Below are 16,701 nucleotides of genomic sequence, written 5' to 3' on the forward strand. Positions count from 1 at the left end.
TACTAATTACAAATGAACACCTCATAAAATAATATACCACTTTTGTGAACTATATGATACGAACGGATGAGCAGATTCCCGTGCAGCTGCACATAGAAACATTTTCTGCTGATTTTAACAGAAAGTCTGTCATCTGAGTGGTGCTAGAATGTATAGTGTCATTATAACACAATATTCTGTCATATTCAACACAATATTCTGTTTGTCATATAGAAGCTTTATGTTGAATTAACAGAAAATGTGTGTTATATTTAACAGAATAATCTGCTGAATATATTCTACCATCACTCAGACAACAGAATTTCTGTTAAATCTAACAAATTATTATTATTTTTTGACAGTATAGATGCATGGATGTGATATATTAATTACGTCTCAATCATTTAGTAAACGCGGAGTCCGATGGATTAATTATTGTAATAACCATTACCAATATGCAATTAATACAGTATACTTTACATTATACATTGAATAATTTATTTATTTCATTGATTTCATTAGTATTTTACGCCATACTCAAGAATATTTCACTTATACGACGGCCAGCCAACATAGTGGTGGAAAGAAAATGGGAAGAGCCAAGGGGATACCCACGACCATTCGCAGCCCTTCCCACACACCGGGGACTAAGCCAGAATAAGCTGGCCTCGAATACATTGAATAATATTTAATGTAATGATTGTGACATAACCAATTCTATACACTTAATTATACTGAAAGCATAAAAGCCGACATATTTGCTGTATCGTACATTTCACGTCAGCTAAAATAGGGGTGTTCCGGCCGAACAATATGACTGAAATATTTGACCATATGCCCACATAGGCCCTAAAGATGTTATACCGGAATTGATTTTTAAAATAACGTGAAGAAAACACTAAGCAATATTGCCGACATGATTAAGATTTACACTCGATAAAGAGCATATTTTTAAAGTATTTAACGATCAATGAAGCGTGCAGTCACAGAAGGCTTTTGTAAAATAAACCCCGCGCTTATACTAAACACATGTCAACCGTGGCCAGGTTTTCGACCTTTGACCTTTGAAAGAGCGTTACCAAGCTCCCATAATGCATTGCGGGTCTTGTGCGTTCGTTCTTCCTCCCACAGACTCCTACTGGCACGGCGTGCGCTACACTTCGTCTGCAAAATGTCACTTGTACGAACATTGGCGACACGATGCATGCTGTATAACAAAGTGAGTATATCTTGTGTCTTTAGGACAGGAGACCTCCGATTTATGAACCGTATATGTATCAAAATGCTGTCTAAAATGCAAACTTATAGGTCAAGATCTGTCGACTTCGATCTTGAGTGGGCATTTTTCACAAGTTCAAAGTCATCTCGACTGGCAGATTTGCCGTTCATTTTTTTTACATCTAATTGTATTTAAACATTCTTTAGTTTTCATGCGAAGTAAGCAAACATTTTGATTTGTTTGCAGTAAAATGTTTAACGCATATTTGCTTTAGTGTTTGATGTGATTGTTTGACAGCTGTCGTATTCATGTCTGAAATGATGAAAAGATCTCGACATCTTTGGGAAAGACATAATTGATGGTGCTTCACTTGGCGATTGTTCATTTAAAACTTTAATTTATAATTACTTAAGGCAGGCCTATATTTTGAAACAGATCGATATTTCAGGGAATCCCTCTCTTCTGCAATGAAATGGAATCCAAAAGGTTTCCCTTCATTCTTGCCCATTTATTCTAATGTAGGAAAAATACTTTTCTCTTGCTCACAGCTGCGAGCCTGACTCTGATTCGAGTGCCACAGCCACAAGAGTTACCCTAAGAAAGACATGCAATGTGTCGTAGTGTATGAAGAAGGATATTGCTTAAGTAATTTCTTCAAATAAATGCAAAATTTTCATCCACAACTGTTACTGGTAATCTGGGGCAACTTTCACAAAGTGGTGTAAGATATTTTTTTTTGCTTGCATATTTGTCGTACGGTATTTTGTACGTTGCTATTAACGTACCATTGTCCTATATGTGCGATATCGTACCGGTACGACATCTTTGTGAAAGTGGCCCCAGACTTACTAGCTGAAAATAACTCAGCCCTTGCAGAAGTATTTTTTAGTCTAGTACCTTGGGGGTGCCTCTGTGGCCAAGTGGTTTGCACATCAGCATACCGCATAGTCTGAATTTTGACAAGACCTTACCTCAGACATTGTGATAAGCCTGATGGTATGCTGCAGTTCTGATGGAAAGTCGCCTCATTTAAAAGGATCACCAATGCCGTAGCTGTGAATTCAAGTGCTGAACTTTTTCTCCGAATTTATGTGCGAAGGTCTACTACCAATCTGTGGATGGTCGTGGGTTTCCCCCAGGCTCAGCCGGGTTTCCTTCCACCATAATCCTATAAATGAAAGATTTTTGAAAATGGCATAAAACTCCAATCAAATAAATATGAAGTAAAATCTAGCACCTTGCCTTCTGGCAATTCTGCTGATGTAGGACAAGGAATCAGGGCACCAGACTAAAATGATCTCTTCTGTGATGGCTGTGCACAACTGTGATGAATTCTCTGGGATAAGTCAGTGTGTATACTGCAGAAAAAGGCGGTAACATGAAATCTCACTTCACATGGGGCCTCCGTGGCTCAGTCGGTTAGCGCGCTAGTGCAGCGTAATGACCCAGGAGCCTCTCACCAATGCGGTCGCTGTGAGTTCAGGTCCAGCTCATGCTGGCTTCCTCTCCGGCCGTAAGTGGGAAGGTCTTCAGCAACCTGCGGATGGTCGTGGGTTTCCCCCAGGCTGTGCCCGGTTTCCACCCACCATAATGCTGGCCGCCGTCGTACGAGTGAAATATTCTTGAGTACGGCGTAAAACACCAATCAAATAAATAAATAAAAAAATCTCACTTCACATAGTAATTTTCATGGTTGTGCCACTTGGATCAGTTACATTTGTACTTCTCACAAAGAAATGATCGTATAGTGGATAGAAGTGAAGATATGATAAACAATGTCTGTGTGTTCTCTGGTCAGATCTGGGTGACATGTTGGACTTTTTAGGAGTCCACTGAAAAGGCAAGGAGATGCACAATGATACGTGCACGACCATAAAATCCAAGAAAATAGTCCCCAGTTCTAAAGCTTTCAATTGTTTTTACTTGTATAAAATATCATGAGTTTTGGAAGATAATTTACTGGAGGACTAAAAACGTGTAAAACAAAAGCCATCAATTGTTGTCTTGTTTTGTTTTAACATTTGTTGAGAAAAGAAGTTTGTGGCTATTACAAGTCTCTTTGTTTCCTCCCACAGAATGCATTACCTTCAGCTTTCAACATTAGCAGCAGACAAGTCAGTGCAAGCTCATCAACAGTAAGTTTACCCGCAAATTGTGAATTTATGACAATTGAACTTTATATTTAATGTTGCCACTATATATTTCTGTGTCATCATATTGGTAACATGTTTATTGGAAACCTCATGTTAATTTAAATTGTTTATTGGCACTTGGCACTAGTCAGAGGCATGTGGAGCACTCCAGTATTTAAACAAGGATCATGTGAATGAAGCAGATAAATTTTGTGAAGAATTTTGACATAATTGAAATTGTTGACATAAATCTTCATGAATAACATACACACTCATGACCATATAAATGATAAATTTATTGTTGACATGGGTTATGCTGTACATGAACTGTACAAATTTTCATGCATATTGCATGATTGTTATCAAAGGACCTCCCCTCTGTTTCATCAAAATGTTCCTGAGGATTATGTAAAGCTCTAGTGAATTGCATGTAATATCTGAATAGAACTGAACAATTGTGAGATCATAACTTTTATGACAGATGGATACTGCATGTTTCATTTTCTACTATTCTCATTTAGTGCCCTTTATTGTTTCCCACGTGTGGTTTGATGAGAAAGAAACATAACTCATCTCTAAATCAGTAGTTTTAATATCTTGAGATTCTTTAGAATTCAAACTTGAAACTTAGATATACATATATGTAGCACAGTGTTGATCAAGTTCACAAGGACCTATATTATCTTCTGCAATTGCAGAATCTCAAAGATGTGCTGTCAGATTTGATACCCGGCAAGCAGAAGGAGGTGGCAGAGTTCCGTAAGCAATATGGCAATGCAAAGGTCGGAGAGGTCACACTGGACATGGTGAGAGAAATTTGGTTATTGTGGTTCAGCCAGTGACATGTTCTGGTGTCCAGAGCAATGGAACATTTTGAAAGTGGTCAACTGTTCAGACAATACTGCCATGTAAATCACATGTAACATTATTAACAGTGTTGGACATTAGACATTTGCTAAACCTGTCCTCCACCATGTAAAAATTATCTCAGTGCTCGGTGTATTAAGTTCTCCTAGTATCTCACATCTGGACGTCTGGCAAAGACTGGACAACTTTTAACGCCTTAGATGTTTTGTTTTCAGTGCAGAAAAAATAGAAATACAGCTGTAAATTTGTGTTATGTAATGGTATTGTCTGTCCAGAATGCTACATTAGTTGAGCGGCTTTACTGTAGAGTTTTAAACTTGAGGTGCCAGGGCCTAATCTGGCAGAAGGGCAGAGGGGCGCTGAAGGTCACATCATTGTTGAATATTTTGATTCTCATACATTTTTAAGGTTCTCGGTTCCTACGGTTGACCTCCACCCCACGTGCACACCACAACACGTAACTAGCCCGAAAATTCAGTCTAAGGATGGCTTGTATTTGTTGATATGTGCAGAACTCTGCCATCCCAGATGACATGTGCATCTGATCATCACATTGTATCATAGCTACCCCAGGCCATCATTAAAAAGTTGTTTGTTGCTGTTAACAAACCCTGTTTTTTGGAGTTGAGTCTGTCGGTCGGCATTTTTTTTTTTTTTTCTTTTTTTTTAAATTGAAAGTAATTCCCGGCTCGCATAAGCTAACTGCTAATTGTATTATCGCGGGTCCAATTTTCGTCACCTGCTTCAGGGCATACATTTCCGATTTTAAACACTCTTTAAAAACTTTGTTGTTTTCATAACCAAGTTCTTTCACACTGAAGTCAAATATTCTTCTTGATTCTGAATCCAAGATTAAATTCAAGTAAATTTACGAATTTAAACCTAAACAACTGAAGTTGAAAGGCATACATTGCTTTTGCCACTGTGGCAAAGGGACGCAAATCTGCTTTTACCACACAGAAATTATATTTGCCAAAACCATTGTGGCGAATGGCAAGCCAAAGCCTAGTGACTAAGTAGATAATCCGAGTCTTATTGGGGATTTTACCTTTTTTCTTTTTTTTTTTTTTTTTTTTTTTGACGCAAAGGGCACTCTACTAGGGAACGCTGAGAAGGGCTGGATTAGGCCCTGGGTGCTTCTGTACCTAGCACAAGCATGACAAGTCTGAAGAATATGGATCCAGACAGCAAAGCCATTTATACAGAGTTATTTCTCTTTTGTGATGTATTGATTTTTCACCAATATCTACTGACCCTTGTTATGCTGAGCTTTTCAACTTCAAGTACTTACTTACAATAGGCCAAGAAGCCTATTGAAAATGGATCCCAGTGGCCATATATGCATCTTAAGGTTCGGAATTCATTCTGACCGAATGGACAGTTGTACAAATGGTTTGTTCTTGCAGATAAAAAGTTCAGTTTATTTACAGGTGTATAACACAAGATATGTTAAATAATAGCTTTATCCAGAATTTTTACATAAAAATTTGGACCTGCATATCGCACGAAATCAAATCATTTTCTTAAGTGCTCTAAAATGTTTGATCCTGGCTCATTCAAGGTGTATGGTGGAATGCGAGGTATCCGCGGCCTCGTGACAGAAACCTCCGTTCTGGATCCCGATGAGGGTATCCGTTTCCGTGGTTACAGCATCCCTGAGTGCCAGAAAGTGTTGCCCACATTTGGGGGTAAAGGGGAGGAGATGTTACCTGAAGGGTTGTTCTGGCTGCTTGTCACTGGCGATGTCCCCACACAGGCTCAGGCTGATGCCATCACAAAGGTGAGAGATTTGGTCAGATTTCAGGAGTCAAAAACACTCAGGAGTTAGTTTCTGTCTCATTGTTTGAGTTGTTTGTCTTGTTTTTGTATATGAAATGGCAACAGTTTCTGAAAAATATTAAGTATTTTTCCAAGGTCGGCTTATGGATTTTATCCATCATGAAAATATGCTGATAATAACAAAGAGAATGGGATACCAAGAAAATTTTTTACTGGGACATATTTCATGATGCTGACCATTCTGCTGTAGCATCAACACAACACAGGGGAATGTCACTATGTGTAGACCATACACGTCATATAGAAATGTGACATGTTTGACATGGTGCAACAAGAGACTTGAGACCTGGAAGTCTGCAGGGTCAGCTGTTGTGAGGGTACCCGCCAGTACCGTACTAGTTTACCTCTACATTTGGCTGTTGGCAGAATATTTGTAAATGGTGATGTGCACTATGTGTTATATTCTGAGGATCAGAAGAAATTGTTTTGGTCTTCACACTAGAAGTGAAATAATGTTTGAAAATTCAGTCACAAATAAAACTTGAAAGGATAAACCCCCAAAAATGAAAGACATATTTTTGTTACAGGAGTGGAATGATCGTGCTGCCTTGCCTAACCACGTCATCACCATGTTAAACAATTTCCCCAGCAATCTCCATCCCATGTCACAGTTCAGTGCAGCAATCACAGCCCTAAACAGCGAGAGTAAATTTGCTCAGGCCTATGCTGATGGAGTTAAGAAGGCTTTGTACTGGGAGGTAAGTCCAAATTTGTCTACTCCAAGAGAACCTGAAAATATTTTCACAACTGTTGGGTCTTTATCCACCAAAAAGCATCTGAGAGGATGACAGGGGAAAAAACGGGAATGTCCAAATTTTGGCCAGTTCCAATTTTTGGGTGGAATGAGTAGGGAAGAAAATTTAACAAAGGAATAAAGAGAGCTCTGAAGTTAGGATGGTCTCACATTCTCAGCAGTGAAACGGTGAAAATCTTTCCAGTGTGAAATTTAAGGCCTTTCAGAAAGAAATGATTGTCTGCAGGGGACTTGGGTTATCTCCCTTTACTGCAGAAACCAGTTTCAAAACTGCAATTTGAATTCTGATGTGTAGAAAGGGAGAAAGCTATTCTGATTTCCCTTCATCCGCAACAATTGATATTTTTTACATGGACATTACATAGAGCATGTTTTTGTGTGTTTTTTTCTCTCTCATACTTTAGTGAAATAAGCACTTAGTTTCAATTTTCCATGTCACACTCAGTAGCTATTCATCCTAGTATTCAGTGGACAGTGTGAGTGCATTTGCTAGCAAGGGATTCAGGTTCAAGTCCAGTTCACATCAAACCTAAAATCTACCCTTTTGCAAAAAAAAAAAACCAAACCAAAGAACAGCTAAATCTTGACACTTCCTTGCTTCATGCTCAGGATAAGGGAAATAGGCAAAGTACTGGTTGGTTTTGTGTAAGTTTATGTTACTGGTCTGTTCGTAATACTTGATTTCTTTGCTGTGACTTTTAAAGTTTCGGTTTTATAAATATGTCCACATTAGAACCATCCTCCTGATATGACTATCGTCGTCATATGACTGAAAGATTGTTAAGAGCGACGTTAAACCCAAAGCACTTGCTAGTCCCATCGTCAGACTAATGTTCCTGGGTGGCATGTCGTGTCTAAATCCCAATCTAAGAAAGACAAGAACCTAAATTCAGTGATAGAAGTTGGGTTTTACGTTAATAGGCTGCAAGCATAGATCACTGGTTGAGTGACAGGTGATGGATGTCGTCAGGTATTGTTATGTATGTGCCTATGTAAGCTGTGGCTAGCAGGTCTGTGCTACTTTTACACGAAAGAACCCGACCTGTACATAATGGAGTGTAGCTTTTAAACTCACTTGGTCTGTTTTCAGTATGTGTATGAGGATGCTATGGACATGATCGCAAAGCTTCCCACAGTGGCTGCTATCATCTACCGTAACCTGTTCCGTGAGGGCACATCAGTGGGAGCAATCGACCCAAAGAAGGACTGGAGCTGGAACTTCACCGATATGCTGGGATATGAAGACCCTTACTTCACAGAGCTGATGAGGCTGTACCTTGCCATTCATAGGTCTGTAGCTTGGCATGAGTTCTGTTTTTTTCAGGACGCATTCACAGTTTCCTTCACAGATTCGTACGAGGTATCTGCCTATTTTAACATAGTATGGTATAAACATGTAGGATTAGATTACCTTCGTTCTGAATTATGTTGCAGGATGGGGTCGAATATTGCCAAAATAATGACAATCTGGCAGTATTATCTGAACAAAAACACTGCCTTTTTAGACTGTTAGCACTGAGCTTCCATGATAGGTATTGAGACTGAGACTGTATTTTGCGGTTGTCTGCTGAATGTTTTTGTAAACGACCTCAAATTTCCCTATGCATTTTGCCGAGTTCTAAGTTTTAATAATCTTCAATGGTGTTTTAAGGTTACATTGCAAAAGTAGGGTGATGTCCCTTTGGAAAAATGTATGTTTTAATCTCCAAAAGTAAAAATCTCTCTTTCAAGGAGAAATTTTAGGTCATTTTACCAATGACATGAGTTGTTGTGTTGGTTACAGTGACCACGAGGGTGGTAATGTCAGCGCACACACCTGTCATCTGGTCGGCAGTGCCCTCTCAGACCCCTATCTCAGCTTTGCTGCCGGGATGAATGGATTGGCCGGTCCCCTTCACGGGTTAGCCAATCAGGAGGTATTGGTGTGGGTGACCAAGCTGAGAGAGGAGATCGGAGACAATGTCCCACCGGAGAAGTTGAGAGAATACATCTGGGATACGCTGAATAAGGGACAGGTGAGTGAATGAATAAATGAATAAATCCAGATGTTTATGCAAACATTAATAGCTGCAGCCATTACTGCACACATGAATAAATCCCGGTGAATGTGAAAGATTTAAATGTTAACGCAAACATGACTGAATCCTGACATAATGCAGATGCCAATAGGCCAGATCTTAATGCAAACATGACTAGATCCACATACAAATATAAATGCAGACAAAAAAAGATAGATGTATCATTGCATGTATGATTTTAATACATGGTCTCGACTTCTTTTGGCATTACTTTTTGACTTGGAAAATTAATTTATTTATTTGATTGGTCTTTAACACTGTATTTTATAAATGACGGCGGCCAGCATTAAGGTGGGAGGAAACTGGGAAAATCCCGGGGGAAACTGATAACCATCCCTCCCACTTACGGCCAGCAAGGAAACCAGCATGAGCTGGACTTTAGCTCCCAGCAACGGCATTGGTGAGAGGCTCCTGGATCATTGTGCCGTGCTGGTGAGCTAACCCCCTCAGCCACAAAGGCCTCCCTTGGAAAATTGTGAGTCGGCAGTTGCAGCTACCCGAAATGAATTTATTCATGAATCTGACCACAGCATATTCATACATGTATAAACGCAACTTCTTGAGTGCAGTGATGGACACCACTCAAATAAGCTTTAAGTGTGCATTGTGTGACTTCAGGTGGTGCCAGGCTACGGCCATGCTGTGTTGAGAAAGACCGATCCCCGCTACTTGGTACAACGAGAGTTTGCTCAGAAGCACCTGCCAAACGACCCTCTCTTCAAACTGGTGTCAGAACTGTTTGAAGTGGTACCTGACGTTTTGACAGAGCTGGGAAAAGTGAAGAACCCTTGGCCCAATGTGGACGCTCACAGTGGAGTCCTTCTGCAGGTATGTGCTACAGTGCTCTGTTATGATCACCTTGTGCTAGTCCTTGATCAGTCTTGTAGCTAGTTATGCTGGCAAATCTTTCTGTGTATGACCGGGATCTTCATGAAAGACCACACAAAAACACCATCAGTGACTTATCACCGAGTCCTAGAGAAGAAAGGAAGGAGGAAAATCTTGTCCTAGAATGGGCATTGGTTACTTGTCTCAAGTGAAAGGCAAGCACCCAAACCACTGGGAACGCTCCGGATGTGGTAGTCTGAATATAAAAGAAAAGTTGTTATTTTTGTTTGACTGTATTCATAATGTCATAAATTCACTTGGATACTATCAAGAATTTGTACTGAAAAAATATTGAGTTCTCCAAATTGTCCTCTGAGAGTCTGACATGTCACCTATGTGGATTTCATGAACAACCCGTAATAAATGCTGTTTTTTGTCTGTGCTGTTTCCAGTATTACGGAATGAAGGAGATGAACTATTACACGGTGCTGTTTGGGGTGTCCAGATCTCTCGGGTGTATGGCCTCCATGATCTGGGACCGGGCGTTCGGACTTCCCATAGAAAGACCCAAATCTTTTGACACACCAGGCTACAAGAAGCTGGTCAAGGCTTCATAACGATAACGAGTCCCTAGTAAATGTTGTTTTTACAATTTAGCCTCTTTTTTGGGGTATTTTTTCTTGTTGTAGACTAGAACTGTGTTAACAGGTATTTGATACCAGCGTTAAGTTATATCATACAAGGCATGAGTTTAGCAAAGACAGAAAGTAATATTCACAAAGAGAGGGAAAAAAAAAAAAAAAAAAAAACCCCCAAAAGAAATAGAAATATGAATTCTTGTAGAATCAGGTAAGAACAAACTTAGACTCAAAAGAATATTTGTGGAGATTGAAATCAATATGAATACTAAACTTCATAGTATAGAAGCATGAAACATCTTGTATTTAGCAAGTAACAGAACCCATAATGGATGCTGCTTTCATTGATATTTATTTCGTCCTTTTAGAAAGTTGGCTAAAGTCATTGACCGCTGCAGTAACCATCATACATAGACTGGGTCTCTTAAAGTTGTAATACAGTGATCTACTTTTTATGTTATCTTGTTGTCTGTAAATTTAAGTTTTCCTAAGATTTTTTGGAGATTTATGTTTTTCTTTGAGAAAAGACTCTTTTTATGGTAGTAAGCTTGTGTAGTGATGTGTAAGTTGTAACAACAAACATGGAAAGAAAAATATTGCCTACAGGTGTCTTAGTGACAGGGTATCTAGCTGTCTTGAATTTGATGTAGCAAAGGTTGATTTTGCTTAATAACTTGGTAGCTAACCATGCAAACATTCCCTTATTTGCAACAGGATTTTTGACTTTATGTGCTAATGTTCACCTGGTTGTTAATACCTGGATAAGTAGTCTAGCATAATTGCAGCTGAGCCTTCTGGGGTATATGTTTATTGCTGTTTAGCAGAGTCAACCTTTTGCTCTTTTTTCTATTAAGAGAGTTAGCCATCAATGGATTTTTTTAGAAGCTATTGGTGTCACGTTTCTATCACCATTGTCCTTAAATATTTTTTTCGTTCATGTGTCAAATAGGAAGTCAGTTTCCCAGATTTTAACTGGTTAATATTGGTACTGTTCAGCTGATGTGTTTGTTTTACCGGTGTTTGTATTCCCAACAACTTTCATGACACAAGGTTATAAATATGCAAATATGATAATCAGGGGCAGGTCTCTCTATAAAACAAAAAAAAAAACTCCAAAAACAAGGTATGCTGTAAACCTTTTCCTGGTTGCAATTTTTTGTACTGAAGTAATAGTTATGAAGTTGCTACTGGAACACATGACCCCAGATTTTCTCCCAGAAAGTAAGAACAAATCTTAGTGTGCAGTGTTAGTGCAATTAACGACGAATTACAGTACACGTATATGAGTAAGTACAACCATTTGTTAAGGGGTTTTAATTTATAAGTGCTTGACTTATGAATTATCTTGTACAGTTGTTGGTTTGTAAAATGTGTGTATAGTTGAAAAATGTGATCCAAAGAAAGTTGCATTTTCCAAACAGACTGGAGTAGTGTTGTGTATCCAGTGTTTTACAGGTGCGTACACTGTATAGTAGCAGACTTGTATTAAGGAATGGTCGTGTGTACCCCGGGTTTGGTCCATTTCCTTAATTGCTATTCAAGTAATCTGTACTACGAAGTGTATTAAAGGAAATGTGATATTACCAGTTGTTTGTAGTGTTTATCAGTATACTGAACTTTTGTTGAAAAATTGCAAGAGAAGGAGCTGTAAAAAACAGAATACTTTTCTAGTGCGCGAATTCACCGGGATTTTTTATACAGAATAAGTGTTTCATACTGGAGTGCATGTTTGTTTTTGTACTTGATACAGTTGGTGTTATGGCATTTTTGAAGACGACAATGGATGTACCAGTTAACCCATGTAAAGTCTGATAGACAGCGAAACGTTTGTTATTTGTTGTTGAGTGGATTCAGTAGACGCCCCAGCGTGAACATGTGACATACTGTTAGCTCACAGAAAAGAGTGAGCGAGTGCTTGGGTTTTAACGTCGAACATAACAATTTTTCAGTCATATGACGACAACGGATTCCTTCGAGTGCATGTACCTGCAAGGTGCCTCTTTTGTTGCAGGACGGATTTCCACCGCTGTTTTATCTAGTGCTGACGACAATTTACTGAAGACAAGTAAGGCGCCCCACACGAGCCATTAGACTGATACGGTCAACCAGTCGCTGCACTATCTCCTTAATGCTGAAGGCCAGGCAAGGAAGTTACAAGTTCCTCTTTTTTAAGGTCTTATGTGTGACCCGACCCAGGATTGAACCTGACTCTACTGCCCCGGAAGCGCACGCGCTACCAACTGTGCTATCGGGGCAGGTCATAGAATAGAAAGGCAAGGTTAAAACTTGCATGGTTTTATTTACCCCATCACCCCTATTTACATACCAGTATACAATCAATAGGAAGTAGATGTGTGTGTGAGCAGTGTTAGACAGAAGTTTAAGGTTGTCTTACACATGTATAAGCCTACAGCACTCACCGTTAGAAAACCGCATTTATGTATATGCAAAACATATATGGTCAGTACCTACTAGAGTGAAAGTTTTCCAATCAGATTTCCTTCTGACTCGAACCATAACATAACCAGCTAGCTTTGTAAAACTCAACCCAGATGTATGCATGTAGTGTAAATTTCAAAGTAGGGTTTATTTTCACAAGTTATCCATTGGTACCAGGGAAGCTAGCAACTTTGAGCCTTAAGTCGGCATTTGGCAATAAAATGCAATGAAATAGTGACGGTGTAGCGAATTTTTTTTTAAAATATATATTTCATGCATTTATAATTTTTAGAGAGATAACGGATTTTATAAATGGGATTTTGTGACGGTGTGATAAAGAGTCCATAAGACATCCTTAATTGTTAATATTTTCTGAACTCATGGTTACACAAGTACTTTCTCTTTTTGATCGGTAAGAAATAACCTTTGACCTATTTTCAATGTTATTTGGGTCGTAAAAGGTTGCTTAAGTCAGCTGGCATGGATTTATCTCCTAATACACTCAACAAATAATCTTAATTTTAATAGATTTGTGGGGGCCTCCGTGGCTCAATTGGTTAGTGCGCTAGCGCAGCGTAATGACCCAGGAGTCTCACACCAATGCGGTCGCTGTGAGTTCAAGTCCAGCTCATGCTGGCTTCCTCTCCGGTCGTACGTGGGAAGGTTTGACAGCAACCTGCGGATGGTCGTGGGTTTCCCCCGGGCTCTGGCCGGTTTCCACCCACCATAAGGCTGGGCGCCGTTGCATAAGTGAAATACTTGAATACGGCGTAAAACACCAATCAAATAAATAATAGATTTGTGTGTTGTCTGAAAGAATGTATACTGTTATTATAACATATGCTTTGTCCCCTTCATCATAATGTCTTGTTAGTATAATGCAACTATTTTGTTGAATGAATAGAAAAGGTCTGCTACATTTAACAGAATAATCTACTGCAATAACATAATACATTCTAGCTTCACTGAGACAACAGACATTCTGTTAAATTTAGTAGATCACTACATATTTTTTCTTTTTCTTTTCTTTGAGAGTAAGATGTCAACTGAATCGAAAATTAACAACCTTGACCTTTTCATTCAGCATCGTCCTTAACACAGTCATGTGTCCTAGGAGAGGCCCTGTGCCAGAATTTAGCTTACACTGGTTTGGCGGCAGGTTTATTCGGTGGCCCAGCACTCTGTACTTGGACGCCTGTTTAAATCGTTCGGTTTTTGTTTTGTTTTTTAAATTATTTTTCTTCCATTTTCTTGAAACCTTTTTGAAAGCTTGAAGAGCTGTAAAAGGAAAAGTTTTCATTGGATATTGTTGAAATTTGGTGATTTTAGGAACAAGGTTACGAGGCAAATTTTAGCAGATTTGGTTAACTTTTGGTCGCGTAACATGGCGGTCGTCTTAGATGTTGATCAAAACCTTTAAAAATCTTCTTCTCAAGAACCAACGAACAGATTCTTTGACATTTGATGTATTTGTAGAGTGATTCCAGTTAAAGTAAGTTTGAAAAAAATCTTGGACATTCACCGAAAGCTTTGGAAGCCAGCCATTGGTCGAATTTATGACACCATAAAAAGTGTCTAACTTTGATAATGTTTTCATGTATTTGGTGTATTAGTTACGTAATTTCAATGGACTCTAACTTCAGAACTATGGTATCTAGAAATATGAAACTTGCACCAAATTGTAGCCCAAGACATACAGTTTCTGGTGGTCTTCAAAGGATTTAGGATCAATAGTTTTCTCGATAGACATGTTTACACAACACCACCCTACTTCAGAAATAAAATGTAAGCCCGTACATCAAACATGGACTTGCCAACTTGCAACATAAATTGGCTGCCTGTCACTCAAACCGAGAAACAAACAACTTTCCTTCCCCTCCAAAGCTATCAACGGACAAATTTGAAGGTTTGCACGTGAACCAGCCCTGTTCGCAATGCATCATTGGTAATTCTCAACAATCTCGACGGCATTCCCCCCATATCCCCATGATATCACCACTAAAAGTCCAAATCCATAGCCAAATATACCAATAATTTCTATCCACACATGTACGTTGAGTCATGACGAGCCCCCAAAATGTAACTCTTATTTGACCAAATTCAACAGTTAAAGATATATTGCGGTTTCCAGTTTCTTTTCAGGTCTAGATCTTACATACCGGAAGGAAGAGACGAGCTTTTGGATGGCGCACAGGAAAGTAAGTACGAAACCGTACGCCATGGCTTTTGACTGGGGACTGGGACTAACGAACACACAACACCGCTTATTCCTTCTAACAACTTAGACCAAAATTTCATATCTTATAATCTCCTAACTTTTCATGTCAGCTATACATGCACTTTGTTCTCGCCAGCTGTCAAAACTGACCTGGGCCCAAGGAAACCAGATGGGATACTAGAATGGGGTGACTGCACACCATGTGTTGAACAACCCGAGATGACAGCCGACATGACAACCAATGCGATATCCTTTCCACATGAACACCATCGTATAAGTGAAAAATTGTTAAACAACGTTAACCATCAACCTAATCCATCGGTTCGATCTGCACGTGACTGCTGAATCACTATTGGAAACAGTCAATTATCAGTGCAGGTTGGTGTTTTTATTCATGTTCCTGTCATGTCCGAACACTGTATCATTTAAAACGCATAATATTACCCGTTTCTCACCTTGTATGTCTGATCTGTCGTCTCCTTTTGCTCAAAACTAAAACTAATCCATTTTTATCCTCCATAGTCCTGCGGCCTATTGTTAGGAATCTTGTTTAAAAGTGCAGTGGATTCCTTCATTCACACAACGCATGATTGTTGTCATAATGTAACACGTCAGGAAGGCACTACTCAAACAGTCATATCCAAAAACTGATCAGTTAATTCTTGTATGCTTGCAAGAAACCACTTAAAGAACCGATTGTAAAAAAAGGTGAGGATTGACACGTCTTGGGATTGAACCTTGTTTATCTGGCTACAAAACAAAATGCACAACACATCATTCTTTTAGTTTACATAGTTTTATTTATTTAAAACAGTTCGTATACAAAACATGTACAATATATAATAGCATACATACAAATTAAATACAATAAAAAACAATACGAAAATATATATTTATAGATGTATGTTATGCGGCAATTTGAAAAATTGCATACATCTTAATGTCATATTGCATATTCTGATATACATCAGAAAGGCATATTGTGTACATTCTATTGGCATATTGCAAATATCACAATATTAAATTGCATATATCAAGAAACCATCTGTGAGGCTTCGTAAAAAATAGAATTTGCTGTAAATACGTCTATAAATTCCTCAACATTGCTCTTTAGGAGCTTATATAATAACAAGATATCGCGCCTTTTACAGACAAGGCGTTCTATAGCCGACAGAATCAAGAAATACACTTAAAGACTTTGAGCATATCGCAAGAAACCGATATTGAATGACAGATAAGATGTAAAACAATAAAAAAAATCAATGTTCAAACAAATGCCCGGTACAGGGTTCAGTGAAACAACGAGTTGTCAAGTCACACTGATAGAGAGCGATTGTGGCATGGTTAGGCCAACAGTTGTGGGCCACATTGGATGTGTTAAAATGGAAAACAAAAATATTTATACAAGAAAAATAATAATAAAGAAAGAAAAATAGAAAAAAAAAGTCTTGGTGTAGTTTAATGATATAAAGCAGGAGTAAGTGTTACCATTCGGACATGAATTCTATCACTTTGGTTGTAGAATAAAAGCCACGTATCAGGTTGGAATGTCAGTCACTGGATCCCCGTCAGGTGTTGGCTCTCCTGGTTGTGGGAACAATACCACCGTCACGTGAGATGATGTGAATAGTTCCACACGTTGGCGTACCAATGTAACCGTAGCTGAGTAGGTGAGTTTCATTGGATCGGTATAAAGTGTTGGTGTGCTAG

The 16,701-nt window shown here is 38.8% G+C and overlaps 1 protein-coding gene across 2 annotated transcripts; it reads left to right on the top strand.

The window, feature by feature from the left end:
• Window positions 1-1,100: 1,100 nt before the first annotated feature.
• LOC135478063 (citrate synthase, mitochondrial-like) lies at window positions 1,101-11,917 on the top strand. Of its 2 annotated transcripts, none has more exons than XM_064758327.1 (9): window positions 1,101-1,198; window positions 3,274-3,333; window positions 4,029-4,136; window positions 5,759-5,977; window positions 6,564-6,734; window positions 7,881-8,080; window positions 8,574-8,805; window positions 9,487-9,696; window positions 10,149-11,917. In XM_064758327.1, exons 1-9 carry the CDS (start codon window positions 1,151-1,153, stop codon window positions 10,311-10,313), a joined length of 1,413 nt encoding a protein of 470 aa, XP_064614397.1. In that variant the 5' UTR covers window positions 1,101-1,150; the 3' UTR covers window positions 10,314-11,917. The 2 variants fall into 2 exon arrangements, with proteins under 2 accessions (XP_064614397.1, XP_064614399.1); XM_064758329.1 differs by lacking the exon at window positions 1,101-1,198 and adding an exon at window positions 1,784-1,843.
• Window positions 11,918-16,701: the final 4,784 nt, after the last annotated feature.

The sequence above is a fragment of the Liolophura sinensis genome, chromosome 11 (genome assembly GCF_032854445.1).
Source record: "Liolophura sinensis isolate JHLJ2023 chromosome 11, CUHK_Ljap_v2, whole genome shotgun sequence".
Taxonomy (NCBI): Eukaryota; Metazoa; Mollusca; class Polyplacophora; order Chitonida; family Chitonidae; genus Liolophura; species Liolophura sinensis.